Below are 18,543 nucleotides of genomic sequence, written 5' to 3'. Positions count from 1 at the left end.
CTCACAGGGAAGTAACTGTTTATCAGAATTGGGCTTGATCAACTTTTGCTCCTTTCAGATTTCAAGCCCTTGGAATTTGCATAACAACCTGTCTAATTTAAGTATAAATAAAAAAGAAGTGGATTTTTTTTTTTTGGTCTATCATGGAGTTTAGAAATTCCTTAGTGTTAACTGGTTTGATGTCATGCTGAGGTCAACCTAATTTAGTCTCTCTCTCTCTCTCTCTCTCTCTCTCTCTCTCTCTCTCTCTCTCTCTCTCTCTCTCTCTCTCTCTCTCTCTCTCTCTCTCTTGTTCTTCATCCCAGTTAGTCCCTCATGCAACAGAGAGGTCTTGGGAACCTACAGAGATGGAGATCTTTGCTAGATCTTTGTAAAAAGCAGATTAAAAATAAGAAAGTCCATGTAGAAAGCTGAAGGTAGACAGAAAAGACAAGAGCTGGACCTTTTCTTCCCAGACCTCAATTTTCCACTTACCATAAATAAGATCAGAAGGCAAATATTTCTGAAAAGAAGCCAGTCCATTGCTTTGAGTCTCTCTTGGCCTTGAACCCCAGTAAGAATCAGTTCTAGTCCCAGTCTTCCAGATCCCAGATTAGTCCTTGAAGCAGGATGTACTAGGAGATGTTCTGTCGGGAGGGCATGGATGATAACTGTGGGGCTCCCTGGGCACAGGGATGAAGATATTCTATAATGACTCTGTTTCTCCACCCCAAACTCCTGGGCTGGCCTGGAAGGCTGGCATTGTTGGGCTCTGGGTAAGAACTTAGCCACACCTTGATTCTTATTGCAATGAAACCCTTTGTTGGACACCAAAGAAAAATCTTACAGAGTGAGGGCAAGATTTATAGGGAAGATACCCAATGAATAGTAAATTACTCACGACATGAAAAATAATTAAAACACTAGGGCCTATCATCATGGCGAATAAAATTAGAAGGCTCCTTCTGACTGCCAACATTGTAAAAGCAAAATTACATAGACCAACAACACACACACACACAGCCTCTCTCTCACAAGAAACACACATACATTCTCACTCACACACACAAAAAACATTCAGACACACACACACACACACACACACACACACACACACACACACACACTCATGTCCACTATACAAGTACCTTCAAGCAGTGGAACCTTTAGCAAAGGACATTTTGAGAAGGCACCAGGCCTGACACTGAGAGGAAAAATGAGTGCTAAAAAGTCTCTTCATTTTGGTGAGTTTCGCTTTCCACTTAAGAAGTCCTGTGGTTGAAAAGCAATTTCAATTTTAAAGATGTCCTGGAATAGGCATTTACGGTGAAGAGAGTCTGATTTAACCAGTACTGGCGTGTTCCGTTCAGAAACAAACCTCTATGATACAATGGGACTGTGTTTTCTTATTGCTCATGGAATTTGAATGAGAAATTGGTGACAATTTCAAGCCAAGTAATTAAGTAGAGTAAATAACAGAAATGAGGGGTGTGTTTTAAATCTTCATACATATTTATTAAGAAGCTGAATGTAGAAACTAGATTATTTAGGAGTAAACAAAAACCAAAATATTATCCAGATAATTTTGATGGTTGTTTTTGTCTTCTAACTTCTTTTTCTTTGTGAAGGCACACCTTGAATGGAGTGTAGAGTCTCCACTCTACAGTGGAAAAATGAAGTTTGACAGCCACACCAACAAGTGTAGAAAGAAAATGTAACTAAATCTTCTCTAATTGCTAATCCACCCTGACTGGAAAATTTCAAAGGGAAATTACACCTTTTGTCCCTTGTCACTGTAATGCAGAGACTAGGCAGACTACACTAATGGAGTATTTCCAAAAGTGCTTGGTCCTTGAGAAACTTGGCTTAGCATCTTCAGAGGCATAAGGTAGAGCATAGGCAGTTAGAAGACTCGTGTGGTATGCCCAAATGAAGAGAAATTAATTATACGTTTGGAATGCTCTTAAGAAAGACAGAAGGGAGTTTTGTTCACATAGTGGAAAAAATAAATCATTATAAAGATTTGAAGACACCTATCAGAGTGAAGCTTTAATTTTAGACTATCTGCCTAATTTAAAGTTATGTAAAGTGAACAAATAAAGCATGTTTAGTATCAGTTTTAAAATGCTTCTTGAGATAGTCCCAAGTTATTTGAAGGTAGGTGCTATGGTGAATAAACCCTTAAAAATGGATTTCTAACCTAAGCACTAACTGTACTGTCTCAACACACAATTGGGAGGACAAAAGTCAGCTTGAGATCAGCTCCAGTTTATTCAGGGGGTTTAATGGCAGAACAGGCATTTGAGTTGGTGTGGTATTTGGCATAGATTGTCTAGACCAGCAGTACAAATAGCATTTGCCTGTGATTCACAAAGTTACCTTAGAATAAGCAAGATAGTGAGAATTTGTGTTAGTGTGCTGCATGTGGAATGTCCCTTGGTTATTGATCCAGTGTGTGTTTCTAACCTTACAGACATTTTGTCAACATGTGTGCAGATGGTTTGTATCTCAGAAACTTAACATGTAAAGCTGCTTAAAATTTGAATCCTAGAAGCCCAGGAGAATTAGACTGTCTCAATTTAATGGACTTGTAGGCTTAATATATACAACCTTTTTTGGTTTTTTCATAAAGGGAATATCAGAGGTTGTTGGAACATATTTAGAAATTTCAGTATTCAACTATTGTGCTCTGTGGGCAGCAAATAAAAATAAACAAGGAGACTTATGTCTTTAAATTATTTTTTTATATTAATTGTATGCGTGTGCCATGGAACAAACGTGGAGCTCAGAAGACAGCCTGAGGGAATCAGGTCGGCCGTTCTACCATGTCAGTCCTAGGATTCTAGTTTTCAAACCCCGGAGATCAGGCTTGGTGGCAAGCACTTTACCTGCTGAACAATCTTGTCAGGCTGTGAAAGACTTGATTGCCATAAGAAATCACAGCGCTTCTGATGCATTTTGATGCTACTACAGAATGTGAGGTGTCAAGAAGAATTTTGAGGTGAACTCTTGGCTATGTCCCATGGGTCAGCCAGAGCATCAAGCAAACATACAAACAACCCCACTCCAATCCCCACCCCCCAAAACCAAAACAAGCAAACAAACCTTCGGGAACAGAGAGAAACCAGCAGCCAGGGGCTACAGTGATGATTTTCTATTTGTGATTTCTTCAAAAAGAGCCCAAGGTGTGCTAAGCTGCTGTGTCTTGCTAATGTGTGTTGTCCGAATTTCCATGGTGTAGCCAGCTAATGTAGTAGTTTTATCTTTTTATTCAGGCAATCTTGAATTTGGGTAATTCGATTGTTCTGAAAGAATTAAAGTAGCCAGCATTTTTGTGTCACAATGATACATTATTTAATTTTTTGTTATTGTTTACATGTCTGATAGATGGACATATCCGACATGTTTTCTTTTTCTAAAAGATAGGTGAGGTTTTCTTTCTTCACAAATGCAATTCATTGAATAGATTTAAAAAAACAAGCAACAGAAAGTAAGTACAAGATTATTTTATTGTGTTTCTACATTTGTAACTCTTGAGTGTAGCATTTTCTAAAATCTAGCATATTAGTCTTTTGTTATTGTTGTTGCTAGGACAAAATACCAAAGATGAAGTACTGTAAAAAGAAGAGAGATTATTATTATTATTATTATTATTATTATTATTATTATTATTATTATTATTAAGTTTGGAATCTGAAAGTAGACGAATGGATGAATCCACTGGTGTAGTTTCTGATGAGGGACTCTGGCTAATGCCATCATGGGTGGGGGTTGTCATCTAGAAAAATACAAACCAAATACGAGTCAGAGTTCAGATTTGCTCATTTTATAGCACACTCTCTTTGGGAAACTAATCAGATCCCTTAGGAACCACAGGAACACTTTCCGAGGTCAGATTCCCAATGGCAGGCAGTCTTGAAAGATGTGTGGCCGTGGCTCTCACCCCAGGTGGAGAACGATCAGCTAATCTTTTTCTCCTGAGGACTTCAGGCACTGTAGGAGCAGAGCATGAAATATTAGTGCTTGAGGTTAAGCAGAGGTCTTAGAATCCAATCTCTCTTCTCTTCCTTCCCTGTGACCTTTGTTTCAGTGATAGCTCAGACCTGCCAAAGATAGGTAATAATTCCACCCCCACGTCAGAGCCAGTACTGATTTGTAAATACCAGCCGTTTTTCAGCATTTCTGCATGTGTGAGGGTAAAAATAATTGGTGGCTGATGATACCACTTAAAAATGACCTCTCCATACATCAGAACTTACGAAACTGTTGAGTTTAGAAGTTCTTATGAGCAGAATGTTATTTTAGTGAGTCCTCTACTATATGTATATCTGCTATGGAGCTAGCAGTGTTTTCTCAGAAAAGAAATGCCCCTTGGATTGTGAGGATATGCTAGATCAGTGTCCTTGCATTGTCCTCATGTTGTCTACAACAGCAGGACACTTGTCTGTCAAGTCATGATACACCTTCTATTGTGATTTTCCCCAGAATAAGTTCCCTTTGGGGGAAAAAGGGACAGGATAACATATGTAGGCCAAGAGACTATGGCAAGAATGTTAAGAGAATATTTTTTTCCTCATTTTATGATAGTATAAGATTCCCAGAAAGCGGTATTTAGCCATCTACAGACAACTTTTCTTTTGAAAGCTGATGTTAGAGGAAAAGAAATTTAGAAATATTTATGGTCATGGACTAGTTTGTCAAATATATTACAGTAGTGTTAGAACTAAAGCCCGAAAAGAGATGGTTGTTAGCCTGAGTCTGGGAGATGGGCAAGTGTAAATATGCTTTTCTTTGTGCTGACCCAGTATAGCTGTTGTGACAACATGTCTGACGGGTCACCTACAGCACTGAAGATAAACATCCTGTGCCCTCATTAAAGCTAATTTAGGTATGGCAACCAGGGGCCAGCCACCAGGTTATTTAGTAAGTGTTAGAAATCATGGAGGGTAAATGTTAGTTTCCTGAAGAGTCATTAATACCATAAGGATGATGCTAGTTTGTACCCTAAAATCGCGCATGTCCTCTAACTGAGGTGCACTGCTGATATTCTTTGTGGGTAAGATGTGTTCCAAACATATGGACAGGATAGCTTGGCTTCTGGTTCTGTGTTGATTGAAGTCTGCCGCTTACATAGCCACTACACATTTACCTTGCAAGTGCCTCTGAGTTCCTGATATTGACAGAGGCACATGTGTTATATTCACTTAGATGTTACTCTGGCTTGCTCAAGGCTGCTGCTTGTGCCCTTCCTTTGGCAAAGCTTTACTGGATATATTGTTTAACTTTGGTACATTATCTCTGTAGCTGGACAGCTCAAATATAGGATTTCAACAACTCAGTTTGGGGAAGAAATCCAGGAATAAGAAAAAAGTAGGTATGGCAATTTAGTTGTATTTTTTGAGTAATATGGAAAACTTGCAAATTTCTCAGCCTCTGGTCTACTGAGTTAGAATCTGGGATGAGACAAAGAATTACTTTGTCCCATGTTTCCCAGATAATTCTGGGTTTGCTGGCTGGAGTTAAGACCCGTTGACTCATGGGTCAGTGACACAGCTTCATGGGTATATGTGCCTGCCACCAAGCTTGACAAGTTGAGTTTCATCTTGTGGCGCATTGAATGAGAATGTCCCCCCCCTCCCCCATGGGATCAGGTATCTGAACATTTGCCCTCAGATGAGGACACTGGTTGGGGAGGTGATACAGCTTTGCTGGATGAATGATGCCACTAGGGTGGCCTTTGAGAGTTCATAGCCTTAGTCTACTTCCAGTTTGCTCTGTGTGCTTCACCCCTGGGCTTAAGGATGTGATTGTTCTCATCCTTGCTCTGGTTGTCTACTGACATGCCTGTCTCCAGAGGGAGGTGTCCCTCTGTAACTGCAAGCCTAAGTAAAATCGCTCTTCCACACGTTTCTCTTGGTCGTGGCATTTGTCAGAGCAACTAAAGCACATCTTCAGGATCTGCATGGTACAAGATGAGAACTCATTCTTGAAGTTGCCTTCTGCCCTCCTCAAATACACCATGCATATGTGTGCCTCCCCTGTACGCCTACACACAAAGTAAATGACATATGATAAAATCATTTTAAAACAACCATTGATTCAGAGTCATTATCTTATTCTATGGATGACCAACATAAAGAGGATGCTATGTAAATAAGAACCACATTTTTTATTTAAAATACTGATTGTTTATTTACTGTATGTGTGTGTTACAGTGTACATGTGGGACACAGGAAAACCTGTGGGAGTAGATTCAGTTTTTCTGTCTCTATTGTATGGTCCTTGCTGTGTTGAACTTAGGTCCCCAGGCTTGGCTAATTAGTATCTTTACACACTGATTCATCTTGCTAGTATGAGGACATTTTTCTAATGTAATTTAATGTCTTTTCATCGAGGTGAGGAGTATTAGCCATTAACATTTACCTTTATATGAAAGAATTGCTTCCTTTCCCCTTTATTCAATCTTGTTGATGACATCATTACTGCTAATTTATAAACATGCACAACTTAGAAAAAAGCACAAATGACATCCCTAAAGAGCTTGACTTTCTCCCTTCCCTCCCATGCTAATCAATGATGTGGAACCAGGTTTCCATTATCAGGTAGTTTTATAGTTCCTCATGTATTACGGAGGATTAATGTCAGTTTCGGGGAACACTATATTCTTGTCTCAGTTCATTCACATTGCTAAAAACAAACTATCAAACTCTGGTTAGCTTATGCACTGCAGGGATTTGCTGCTTATATCTCTGACAGCTTAGAGGTCCAAGACCACAACACTGGCAGATTCTGTGTGTTGAAGCTTGTTTCCTGTCCCATAGGTGACTCCTTCTTGCTGTTTGGTTTCACTGTGGAAGAGGCAATGAACTTCTTTGACCTTGTCTTTATTGAAGTAATAATTCCATTCATGGAAGTTCTGGACTATGTCTTAGTCATTTCTTGAAGGTCCCACTCCTGACATTGTCACCTTGAGGTTAGGAGTTTGTAAGTTATTTTCTTATTGCTGTGACAAAATGTGTGGCAAGAAGCAGCTGAGGAGATGAAAGGTTTAATTCAGCTTACAGTTGAGGGGACACTGTCTATTACAGGGAGGAAGTCACGACAGCAGGTACTTGATGTGGCTCATTACATCTCATCCACAATCCAGAAGCAGAGAGATGAATACTTGTTTTCACCTGTCTTTCTCTTTTATATCCAGTCCTGGACTCTAGCCTGTGGAATGGAGAACCCCATAGATATGGTGGCTCTTGCAATCTCAATTAATTTGCCATAGGTAATCTTTTCTCAAGTACGTGCCTAGAGACTTTTCTCTTGGGCGATTTAAAAACCTATCAAGTTGGCAATCAGCATGAAGCCTCACGAAGGTTTTAGTGTACTGGTTTGGAGGCATATCGGCAATCACATGGAATCAGTTCTGAAATACAACTGCACACTTAATATCTCTACCAGGTGTATTCATTGGTTGCATATGGCTGAGTTTGGTAGATCTACCAAGTATACTCACTGGTTACATATGACTGAGGATGGCTACAAATGTAGCCCAACTTATAATACTTACTTAAAACATGAGATTTCTGTGCATGTTTTTTTTTTTTTTTTTTTTTTTTTTTTTTTTTTTTTTTTTTTTTTTTTTTAGAATTCAGGGTCCTTGAGCTTGTACTTTGTTTTTGTTTTGAGGTGAGATCTTACCATGTAGCTTTGGATGGCGAAAGACTTGATAAATACCCCAGGGTAGCCTTGAACTTGTAGAAAATGCCTGCTTTTTACTTCCTACTGCTGAGATTGTAGGTGTGAGCCATCACACCTGGCTTCAAGGAGTTCTAGATGACATTATCAAAAGACTGGAATAGGCTGGAAAGGTGGTTGAGCAGTTAAGAATGCTTGCTCAGAAACCAGGGGGACTGGAGTTTGGATGTGTGCATCTACATAGCATACCTGGAGATCCACATATTCCTGTAACTGTATTTACGCCCTCTACTGGCCTCTATAAGCAATGACGTAAGGATCTACTGTTCATACACTCCCATGCAGACTCACAAACATATAAATAAAAATGTAAACGACAAGAATTTGACTTAAAATAAAAAGAGTCGGGCATACTCATTCTTAGTTTGAATGTAGGCTTAATTAGATTTGTGAGAGAGTCTTTGTGTTGTATGTGCATTTGCTCAGAGAACTTAGTTACCCGTTTTACATTCCTTGAGAAGAGGGATTTTTTTTTTTTTCCATTCTTACTCTCCATGCTACTTTTATTTGTTGTCCTGGAACATGGTAAGATGAAATGCACTGGCTCTGCCATCTTTTACTGAAAATCCCCAATGCTTTCCCCGATCATTATTATCAGGTTTTGCTGTCTAGCAGTCACAGTGTATTCATATTTTCAAAGCCTATTCCAAATTGTGCATTCCAGTCTGTTGACAGTTGTTAGATTAGATCCTTGTCTGAAGTTAAGTATGCTATGCCAGGGTGACAGCAGGGTTAAGTGACATTCACATCTGGTTCCACCAGTCGGACTCATTTGCTCTCTTTTTTTTTTTTCCTAGTGAGTTAATTAATTACTCTTAATTATACATTTCTTCTTCTATTTTCTGGGAGATTAAATTAGATATTTTTATGTAACAAAATGAGGAGATATTGAATCCTCCCCTGAGCAGTAATTCTTTTCAACTTTCTAGTATGTCCAACCTTAATATATTTTATATTTGTTAAGATCTGTGGCACTGGGCATAGATATGTTGATTTTCTACACATTGATATATTTTGAATGATAGTAGTAAATGTAGGTTTTCTTTCTTATTTTTTTTATCTCATTCATAGCATCTTCTTCCTGATAGTTTTCACCTGAGATTTTATTCGGTTTTAACCTGTTCTTGACTGTACTGACAGATAAAGCACATCATGTGTCTTCTGAGAATCTTGTCCCTTGTTCCTTGTCCTTGTTTCAGAGAGAGAAGCTTGCAGGCTTCACAGGACAGTCTTCCCAGGGAAGCAGACTCCAGGCCTCCCTTGAATTGAATTCTTCCAGGCTCATCTTTGTCCTTTTATTTGTATTGGAAGCAGCTCATTTTGAGGACAATGAAGTCTCAGCTCCAGCTTGCAGAAGACGTTGCACACAGGAATTAATGTGTTTATTGTCAAGGTGGAATAACGCTATGTGTGGATGAGAACCATAAAATTCATTTCTACTTTGTAAAGGATAACCTCTGCTTGCTCCAAGAATAAGGGGCAGTTCAAAAATTCAGATACATCCTGAGTACAACAAAGATGGAGGAATAGTTTGACATGCATCATTGCAGATGTTAGCCCCCATTTTGAAATAAATCGGTTAAAAAGTCTTCTACTGAATTCTGCTCTATTCTGGCACACCAAACTTTTTTGCTGAAGCAAAACCAAGACTTGTGCTTTTTCTGGGTGGAGATCTCAGAAAAGTGCTGCTAGGCACTGCCAGAGTTAGCTTAGGGGAGTGTTTCTGCTTCTGCCAGTGCTGACGACATTGCGGGTTTGCCCACCATCTATATGAGGCATTGTATAGCATCTATATGAGGCATTGTCCAGCATCTATATGAGGCATTGTCCAGCATCTATATGAGGCATTGTCCAGAATCTATATGAAGCATTGTCCACCATCTATATGAAGCATTGTGCAGCATCTATAAGAAGCATTATTGGTGAGTTTCCTCAGTGGCTGCTCAGCTGCACTGCTCTTTCCTGGAAAGTCTTTGCTTTTTTCCCACAGAGTCCTGTAATGTTTAATGAGTGCCACTGTCCCAGAGAAAGAAATCCCCTTAGGGCTATCTGTACCCTACTTCTGAGCTAAATGGAACATTACACAGTTTGTCCTGAAGGGCATCCTTATGAAGGTTTTTAGATATTCCAAGATACTTCTTCAACTCTACTTGAGACCCCTTTGAAGTAAACTGAGTTGGAGCGATACCTAGAACACCCAATTTTATTAGACAGCACATTCTGGATCCCATAAACATTTTTTTTCTCTCAAAAGAATTCCTTTAGCTGCTGGCAGAAGCATGGAACAGTAGCATCATCCCCACGCCCCACTGAAAGGATGGCTGTAGATGAAAGCTGCAGGCACAGAATGGAAATGCTTCTAAACAGATGCTAACTGCTATAGGAAGCAGAGCTGAAGGGCAGGTACTACTCACACCCTTTGGAGCCCCAGTTTTGTCATCGTGAGCCTCAGATATTCAAGTAGATACTGGATCAGTAGATAAAAGACTTGGTATTTTCTATTCTGTGTTTCATTCCTGCTTTGGTCCCGTCTCTTCTTGCTGTGTCTCTCCTCCTCTCTTTGAAACTAGAATATTTACTTCATGCTATTGCATATTGGTAGCATGTAGCTTGTGTTTTGGTTTTACAGTGGCACACACTCAAGAGGCTGTCTTGAGTCAGAGTGTAGTTGGTAGATTGCTTGCCTAGCATGTGTGACGCCCTGGGTTCAATCCTCAGCCCATAGAAACTTAGCATGATGGACACACCTGTAAACCCAGCATGCTGGATGTGGGAGAAAGAAGATCAGGAGCTCAACATCATCCTTGGCTGCACAGAAAATAGGAGAGCCCTGCAGTAGATGGGAGAGAAGAAAGAGACTGTCCTAGACTTCTGAGCAGTGCCAGGACCGTCACAGACTGTGTGGACTTTTGTGGCACAGTAAATCCAATGAAAAGCCCGTTGCCAGGAAGTCACAGGACCCTAGTGCAAAATCTGTTATTGTTATATGAAATAGACAAAATCTGCTGTGTATCTATGTTCCCATCTGAAGATTAGTGCTGTGTTCCTTTTTGGTCAGAGAAGTAGTGTTCAGTGGTGACTGCAGAGATTCATAACTGGTCCAAGGACGGGGAATAGAACTGGTGGATTCTTAGCCATAAGCAGAGTACCTGTTTCAAGGCTCAGGGAACACCACACCATGGAAGAGATGGAAAGATGGAGGAGTTGGGGGGGAGGGGCTAGGGTGTGACATAAAACAATGACTTCCAGACATAACAGCTATTGCACTCATGAACTCACAACAGCTGTAATTACATCGACAAGATCTAGACTAGACTGAGCCTGTCAACAGTTTGTTATGGAAAGGGGGATTGTTGAGTCAAGTCCCTCTGTCCCCATAACCAGAGGATTTTTATATGTTCAGTAGTTGATGGGAGAGGGGGACATATTTTCTTCAGTGGCTCAGTTAGTAAAGTGCTCATAGAGCCAATCCTAGTGAAAAACACTGGGACACACACACACACACACACACACACACACACACACACACACTCTTGCCTCGACCTGCAGGGATAATCAGCAGGGACCCAGGGCAGGAGAGAGAGAGTGTGAGAGGGACAAGAAATACGAAGAATGAGAGCAAGTCAAATTATACTGATCAAGTTTTGAAAAAATTTATCAGGAGTGGCAATATAAGCATAAGCAAGAGGAGGCTGCAAGGGAGAAGGGAAGAGTCTGGAGGTTCTCTGAAAGTCAGGTGGCAATCTTCAGATCCTGGAACCAATGGTCAGAGTCCTCTCTACGCATAAACATTCTTACTGTTATGACCACGAATGTTCTCTCAGGATTGTTTATGTAAGGTAGAAAATTTCCACAATGCCATGGCTCCCAGCATCTCCTCCCATTTAATTATTTTCACTAAGGCCCTATGGAACTGGGGTGATCAATAATCATCTCATCCTTGGATGAGTGGGCGTTAACCAGCGGGGGGGGGGGGGGGTTGACCTGATTCCTCCTGTGGGCACCTTCGAGACCCAAAGTCATGGCTTTTGGTATCTTCTGAGGAGGGGAGGCAGAGCCTTACTAAAATCCTTAGGATAAGGTTGAAAACCAGATACCAACCTCCTTGCAAACCAGATTTGTCTCACAGGGAATTCAGAGGGGTGTGTGTGAGACCTTCCTCTGCGGTGCTTAGCCTCGCAGCCCATGCTGGATTCATTTTTTCAAGAACCAGTATGCACAGGTCTGAATCCTATGCATCTCCTGAAGGAGAATTATTAACCTCAGGTTCGGCAAGGCCTCTGTCAGCCAAATCAAGCCTATGATAATAAATTTGCAAAGGTCTCGATGCCATGGAATCAATCTGCTGTTTTATAAAACCAGTAATTTTGTTAAAAATGAAAGGCCCCAAATTTACTAATAATAAAATGCTTATTAAAGGTTCAAGGAGGGGCATTAAGAGGGTGTACATAGAGGACTTCCACCAATTATCAGCAGCGACTGAAAAAACTGTTTTCTCTGGAGCTCCAAATTAAGTTTATCTAACTGTTGGATTTGAGTTTCCACTATACCTGATTCATTTACATAGAAGCAACATTCTTTCAGAAAGGGGGCGACGGTTCTCAGTGGTCAGCAAATCAGCTCATCGATTCTCTAAGGCAACTTGAGCAAGGGAAGTTCATTGACTCTGTAAAGAAGCTAAAGACTCAACAGAGGCTTCCACTGCCAATGCAAATCATTGAGATAAGTTAGCAGTGGAAGAGAATGGCTCAAAGTTCCTCCAGCCAAACTGGCAGTCACAACAGAGGTTACCAAGGAGATGCAGGCCACTACAGGGAGGAAAACAGCTCCCTTTATTTTAATATGGGGTGGGGTTGGGGGGAGCGTATTCCAGCTCAAATACTCAGCTAGAGTTAGCAAGGTCAACTGAGGAACTAGGGTCATGGGAAGTCACAGCAATTATTTATGTTTTTGGAAAGAATTTTAGTAAGGGTACTAATACAACAAAACAAAACGAACAAAACAAAACAAAACAAAACAAAACAAAACTCTTCAGAGGCAATCAGATCCTGACTAGGTGAGCTAGTTTGATCGCACAAATTAACATTGGGACTAGTATAGCAGAATTTAAATTGCTATTGTTCAGGGATCAAGAATAAGGATAGTTCAAAAATTTGGGAAAGTCTTAGGACTGGCACCAGACATATTAAAAAGAATGGGATAAGGGACAGCTGTCAATGGAGAGTGTCCTAATGCAGCACAAAGGAAGCAGGCTGAGACATTTCCTAATCCAGTAATATTGTCAAGTATCAGGTCCTCTCTTAAGAGAGACATCCAGAAAAAAAAAGGGTGATGTGTATACAATGTGGAGAGCTGTGTACTTAGCTCCTTTTCTTTATTCTGTATCTATTGCTGTTCTAATAAGCTCAATAATTTTTTTCCTTTGCAAAACTAGGGCAGAAGCACCTGTAGCTGAGCCTCCCACAAAAGCATATGGAGACATTAGTTCTAAATCTTTAGTAATTAATTTTTCTATTGATAGTGAATTTTCCTCCAGCAGGCATATCCATCAACTTACTGTTGTTTACCATAATACAACTACTAGCCCTTCCTATAATGTTGGATGTTAAAAAAAAAGTTGGATCAGGGATGTAGACCCAATATAGCTTCTCTATTATCACTGTCAGGACACTCTACAAACTCACAATCAACATCATTCTTCGTCCCAGCATCAGTATGTCTCATTCAACACTATGGCAGCTAGCATGCGCCTTCCTGCATCTTGCAGAAAAAACCACAAACATGCCCTCTTCCCATACTCAGAGAGTTCCTTGACATCGAAATTTTAAAATTTTTGTGGTGTATGAGGATATGATTCCCCATTTTATGTATCCTTTTTTTTTTTTTTTTTTTTTTTTTTTTTTTTTTTTTTTTTTGCCTCCAGGTTGGGCTTTCCTCAACAATGGAATGTGTTTTCCTTCCCAAGTTACATTTGGTTCTGGTGTTTATCACAGAAATGGAAAGCAAACCAAGGCACCCCTTTTCATTTATTTTTTACTACAGAGTAATATGATCTAGAGTGGGGAGGCCAGTTTTTGAAAATTAAGATGTCCCTGTTTCCTGTTTTTTTATTATTATTTTTTTATTATGTATTTTCCTCAATTAAATTTCCAATGCTATCCCATAAGTCCTCCATACCCTCCCCCCCACTCCCCTACCCACCCATTCCCAATTTTTGGCCCTGGTTTTCCCCTGTACTGGGGCATATAAAGTTTGCGTGTCCAATGGGCCTCTCTTTCCAGTGATGGCCTACCAGGCCATCTTTTGATACATATGCAGCTAGAGTCAAGAGCTCCGCGGTACTGGTTAGTTCATAATGTTGTTGCACCTACAGGGTTGCAGATCTCTTTAGCTCCTTGGATACTTTCTCTAGCTCCTCCATTGGGGGCCCTGTGATCCATCCAATAGCTGACTGTGAGCATCCACTTATGTGTTTGCTAGGCCCCGGCCTAGTCTCACAGGAGACAGCTATATCAGGGTCCTTTCAGCAAACACTTGCTAGTGTATGCAATAGTGTCATCGTTTGGAGGCTAATTATGGGATGGATCCCTGGATATGGCAGTCTCTAGATGGTCCATCCTTTTGTCTCAACTCCAAACTGTCTCTGTAACTCCTTCCATGGGTGATTGTTTCCAATTCTAAGAAGGGGCAAACTGTTCACACTTTGGTCTTCGTTCTTCTTCAGCTTCATGTGTTTTACAAATTGTCTCTTACATCTCAGGTATACTAAGTTTCTGGGTTAATATCCACTTATCAGTGAGTACATATCATTTGAGTTCTTTTATGATTGTGTTACCTCACTCAGGATGATGCCCTCCAGGCCCAACCATTTGCCTAGGAATTTCATAAATTCATTCTTTTTAATAGCTGAGTAGTACTCCATTGTGTAAATGTACCACATTTTTTGTATCCATTCCTCTGTTGAGGGGCATCTGGGTTCTTTCCAGCTTCTGGCTATTATAAATAAGGCTGCTATGAACATAGTAGAGCATGTGTCCTTCTTACCGGTTGGGACATCTTCTGGATATATGCCCAGGAGAGGTATTGTTGGATCCTCCGGTAGTACTATGTCCAATTTTCTGAGGAACCGCCAGACTGATTTCCAGAGTGGTTGTACAAGCTTGCAATCCCACCAACAATGGAGGAGTGTTCCTCTTTCTCCACATCCTCACCAGCATCTGCTGTCACCTGAATTTTTGATCTTAGACATTCTGACTGGTGTGAGATGGAATCTCAGGGTTGTTTTGATTTGCATTTCTCTGATGACTAAGGATGCTGAACATTTTTTCAGGTGTTTCTCAGCCATTCGGTATTCCTCAAGTGAATTCTATGTTTAGCTCTGAGCCCCATTTTTAATGGGGTTATTTGATTTTCTGGAGTCCACCTTCTTGAGTTCTTTATATATATTGGATATTAGTCCCCTAACTGATTTAGGATAGATAAAGATCCTTTCCCAATCTGTTGGTGGCCTTTTTGTCTTATTGACGGTGTCTTTTGCCTTGCAGAAGCTTTGCAGTTTCATGAGGTTCCATTTGTCAATTCTTGATCTTACAGCACAAGCCATTGCTGTTCTATTCTGGAATTTTTCCCCTGTGCCCATATCTTCGAGGCTTTTCCTCACTTTCTCCTCTATAAGTTTCAGTGTCTCTGGTTTTATGTGAAGTTCCTTGATCTACTTAGATTTGACCTTAGTACAAGGAGATAGGAATGGATTGATTCGCATTATTCTACATGATAACCACCAGTTGTGCCAGCACCATTTGTTGAAAATGCTGTCTTTCTTCCAGTGGATGGTTTTAGCTCCCTTGTCAAAGATCAAGTGACCATAGGTGTGTGGGTTCATCTCTGGGTCTTCAATTTTGTTCCATTGGTCTACTTGTCCGTCACTATACCAGTACCATGCAGTTTTTATCACAATTGCTCTGTAGTAAAGCTTTAGGTCAGGCATGATGATTCCACCAGAGAAGAGTTTTTGCTCTCCTAGGTTTTTTGTTATTCCAGATGAATTTACAGATTGCTCTTTCTAGTTCGTTGAAGAATTGAGTTGGAATTTTGATCAGGATTGTATTGAATCTGTAGATTGCTTTTGGCAAGATAGCCATTTTTACAATGTTGATCCTGCCAATCCATGAGCATGGGAGATCTTTCCATCTTCTGAGATCTTCTTTAATTTCTTTCTTCAGAGACTTGAAGTTCTTATCATACAGATCTTCCACTTCCTTAGTTAGAGTGACACCAAGATATTTTATATTATTTGTGACTATTGAGAAGGGTGTTGTTCCCTAATTTCTTTCTCAGTCTGTTTATTCTTTGTGTAGAGAAAGGCCATTGACTTGTTTGAGTTAATTTTATATCTGGCTACTTCACTGAAGCTGTTTATCAGGTTTAGGAGTTCTCTGGTGGAATTTTTAGGGTCACTTATATATACTATCATATTATCTGCAAAAAGTGATATTTTGACTTCATCTTTTCCAATTTGTATCCCCTTGATCTCCTTTTGTTGTCGAGTTGCTAGCATAGGACTTCAAGTACTACGTTGAAGAGGTAGGGAGAAAGTGGGCAGCCTTGTCTAGTCCCTGATTTTAGTGGGATTTCTTCCAGCTTCTCACCATTTACTTTGATGTTGGCTACTGGTTTGCTGTAGATTGCTTTTATCATGTTTAGGTATGGGGCTTGAATTCCTGATCTTTCCAAGACTTTTATCATGAATGGGTGTTGGATCTTGTCAAATGTTTTCTCTGCATCTAACGAGATGATCATGTGGTTTTTGTCTCTGAGTTTGTTTATATAATGGATTACATTGATGGGTTTCCGTATATTAAACCATCCCTGCATCCCTGGAATAAAACCTACTTGGTCAGGATGGATGATTGCTTTAATGTATTCTTGGATTCAGTTAGTGAGAATTTTATTGAGGATTTTTGCATCTATATTCATAAGGGAAATTGGTCTGAAGTTCTCTATCTTCGTTGAATCTTTCTGTGGTTTAGTTATCAGGGTAACTGTGGCTTCATAGAATGAGTTGGGTAGAGCACCTTCTAATTCTATTTTGTGGAGTAGTTTGTGCAGAACTGTAACTAGATCTTCTTTGAAGGTCTGATAGAACTCTGCACTAAACCCATCTGGTCCTGGGCTTTTTTTGGCTGGGAGACTATTAATGACTGCTTCTATTTCTTTAGGGGATATGGAACTGTTTAGATCGTTAACTTGATCCTGATTTAACTTTGGTACCTGGTATCTGTCTAGAAATTTGTCCATTTCGTCCAAGTTTTCCAGTTTTGTTGAGTATAGCCTTTTGTAGAAGAATCTAATGGTGTTTTGGATTTCTTCAGGATCTGTTGTTATGTCTCCCTTTTCATTTCTGAATTTGTTAATTAGGATGCTGTTCCTGTGCCCTCTAGTGAGTCTAGCTAAGGGTTTATCTATCTTGTTGATTTTCTCAAAGAACCAACTCCTTGTTTGGTTAATTCTTTGAATAGTTCTTCTTGTTTCCACTTGGTTGATTTCACCCTTGAGTTTGATTATTTCCTGCCGTCTACTCCTCTTGAGTGAATTTTCTTCCTTTTTTTCTAGAGCATTTAGATGTGTTGTCAAGCTGCTAGTGTGTGCTCTCTCTAGTTTCTTTTTGGAGGCACTCAGAGCTATGAGTTTCCCTCTTAGAAATGCTTTCATTGTGTCCCATAGGTTTGGGAATGTTGTGGCTTCATTTTCATTAAACTGTAAAAAGTCTTTAATTTCTTTCTTTATTCCTTCCTTGACCAAGGTATCATTGAGAAGAATGTTGTTCAGTTTCCACGTGAATGTTGGCTTTCCATTCTTTATGTTGTTATTGAAGATCAGCCTTAGTCCATGGTAGTCTGATAGGATGCATGGGACAATTTCAATAATTTTGTATCTATTGAGGCCTGTTTTGTGACCAATTATATGGTCAGTTTTGGAGAAGGTCCCATGAGGTGCTGAGAAGAAGGTATATCCTTTTGTTTTAGGATAAAATGTTCTGTAGATATCTGTTAAGCCCATTTGTTTCATAACTTCTGTTAGTTCCACTTCGTCCCTGTTTAGTTTCTGTTTCCACGATCTGTCCATTGATGAAAGTGGTGTATTGAAGTCTCCCACTATTATTGTGTGAGGTTCAATCTGTGCTTTGAGCTTTACTAAAGTTTCTTTAATGAATGTGGCTGCCCTTGCATTTGGAGCATAGAAATTCAGAATTGAGAGTTCCTCTTGGAGGATTTTACCTTTGATGAGCATGAAGTGTCCCTCCTTGTCTTTTTTGATAACTTTGGGTTAGAAGTTGATTTTATTCAATATTAGAATGGCTACTCCAGCTTGTTTCTTCAGACCATTTGCTTGGAAAATTGTTTTCTAGCCTTTCACTCTGAGGTAGTGTCTGTCTTTTTCCCTGAGATGGGTTTCCTGTAAGCAGCAGAATGTTGGGTCCTGTTTGTGTAGCCAGTCTGTTAGTCTATGTCTTTTTATTGTGGAATTGATTCCATTGATATTAAGAGATATTAAGGAAAAGTAATTGTTGCTTCCTTTTCCAGTTCCATTGTGATGTCTGCAGTACACTGTGTACCTCACAGGAGTATTCTTGTCCATCCCATGGAAAAGGTTGCTGAGCAACTGTAGTCTCAGAGATGGGTGTTCGCCTTCCCGAAACTTGACCAGCTTTTCACACAGACTTTCAATCAATGCTTCTTGCTTGTCTGGTTCCAGGAACAACAGGAGGGACACCACCCTGTTCATCACACTTTCAACATCTTTATCATCTTCCTTCAT

The 18,543-nt window shown here is 40.0% G+C and overlaps 1 protein-coding gene across 1 annotated transcript in view; it reads right to left on the bottom strand.

Moving 5' to 3' along the window:
- Nucleotides 1-18,543, bottom strand: part of Dsg4 (desmoglein 4) — a 53,425-nt gene extending 34,882 nt beyond the window's left edge. The window contains exon 1 of the mRNA XM_085833725.1: nucleotides 18,346-18,543. Within this exon, the coding sequence (XP_085689851.1) occupies nucleotides 18,346-18,543 (198 nt within the window). The remainder of the gene's footprint in view (nucleotides 1-18,345) is intronic.

This window comes from Mus caroli, unplaced genomic scaffold (assembly GCF_978045245.1).
Source record: "Mus caroli unplaced genomic scaffold, Mus_caroli_1 scaffold_19, whole genome shotgun sequence".
In the NCBI taxonomy this organism is placed as follows: domain Eukaryota; kingdom Metazoa; phylum Chordata; class Mammalia; order Rodentia; family Muridae; genus Mus; species Mus caroli.
Note: the sequence above shows the minus strand (reverse complement) of the source record. Positions and strands in the feature narration are given on the sequence as shown.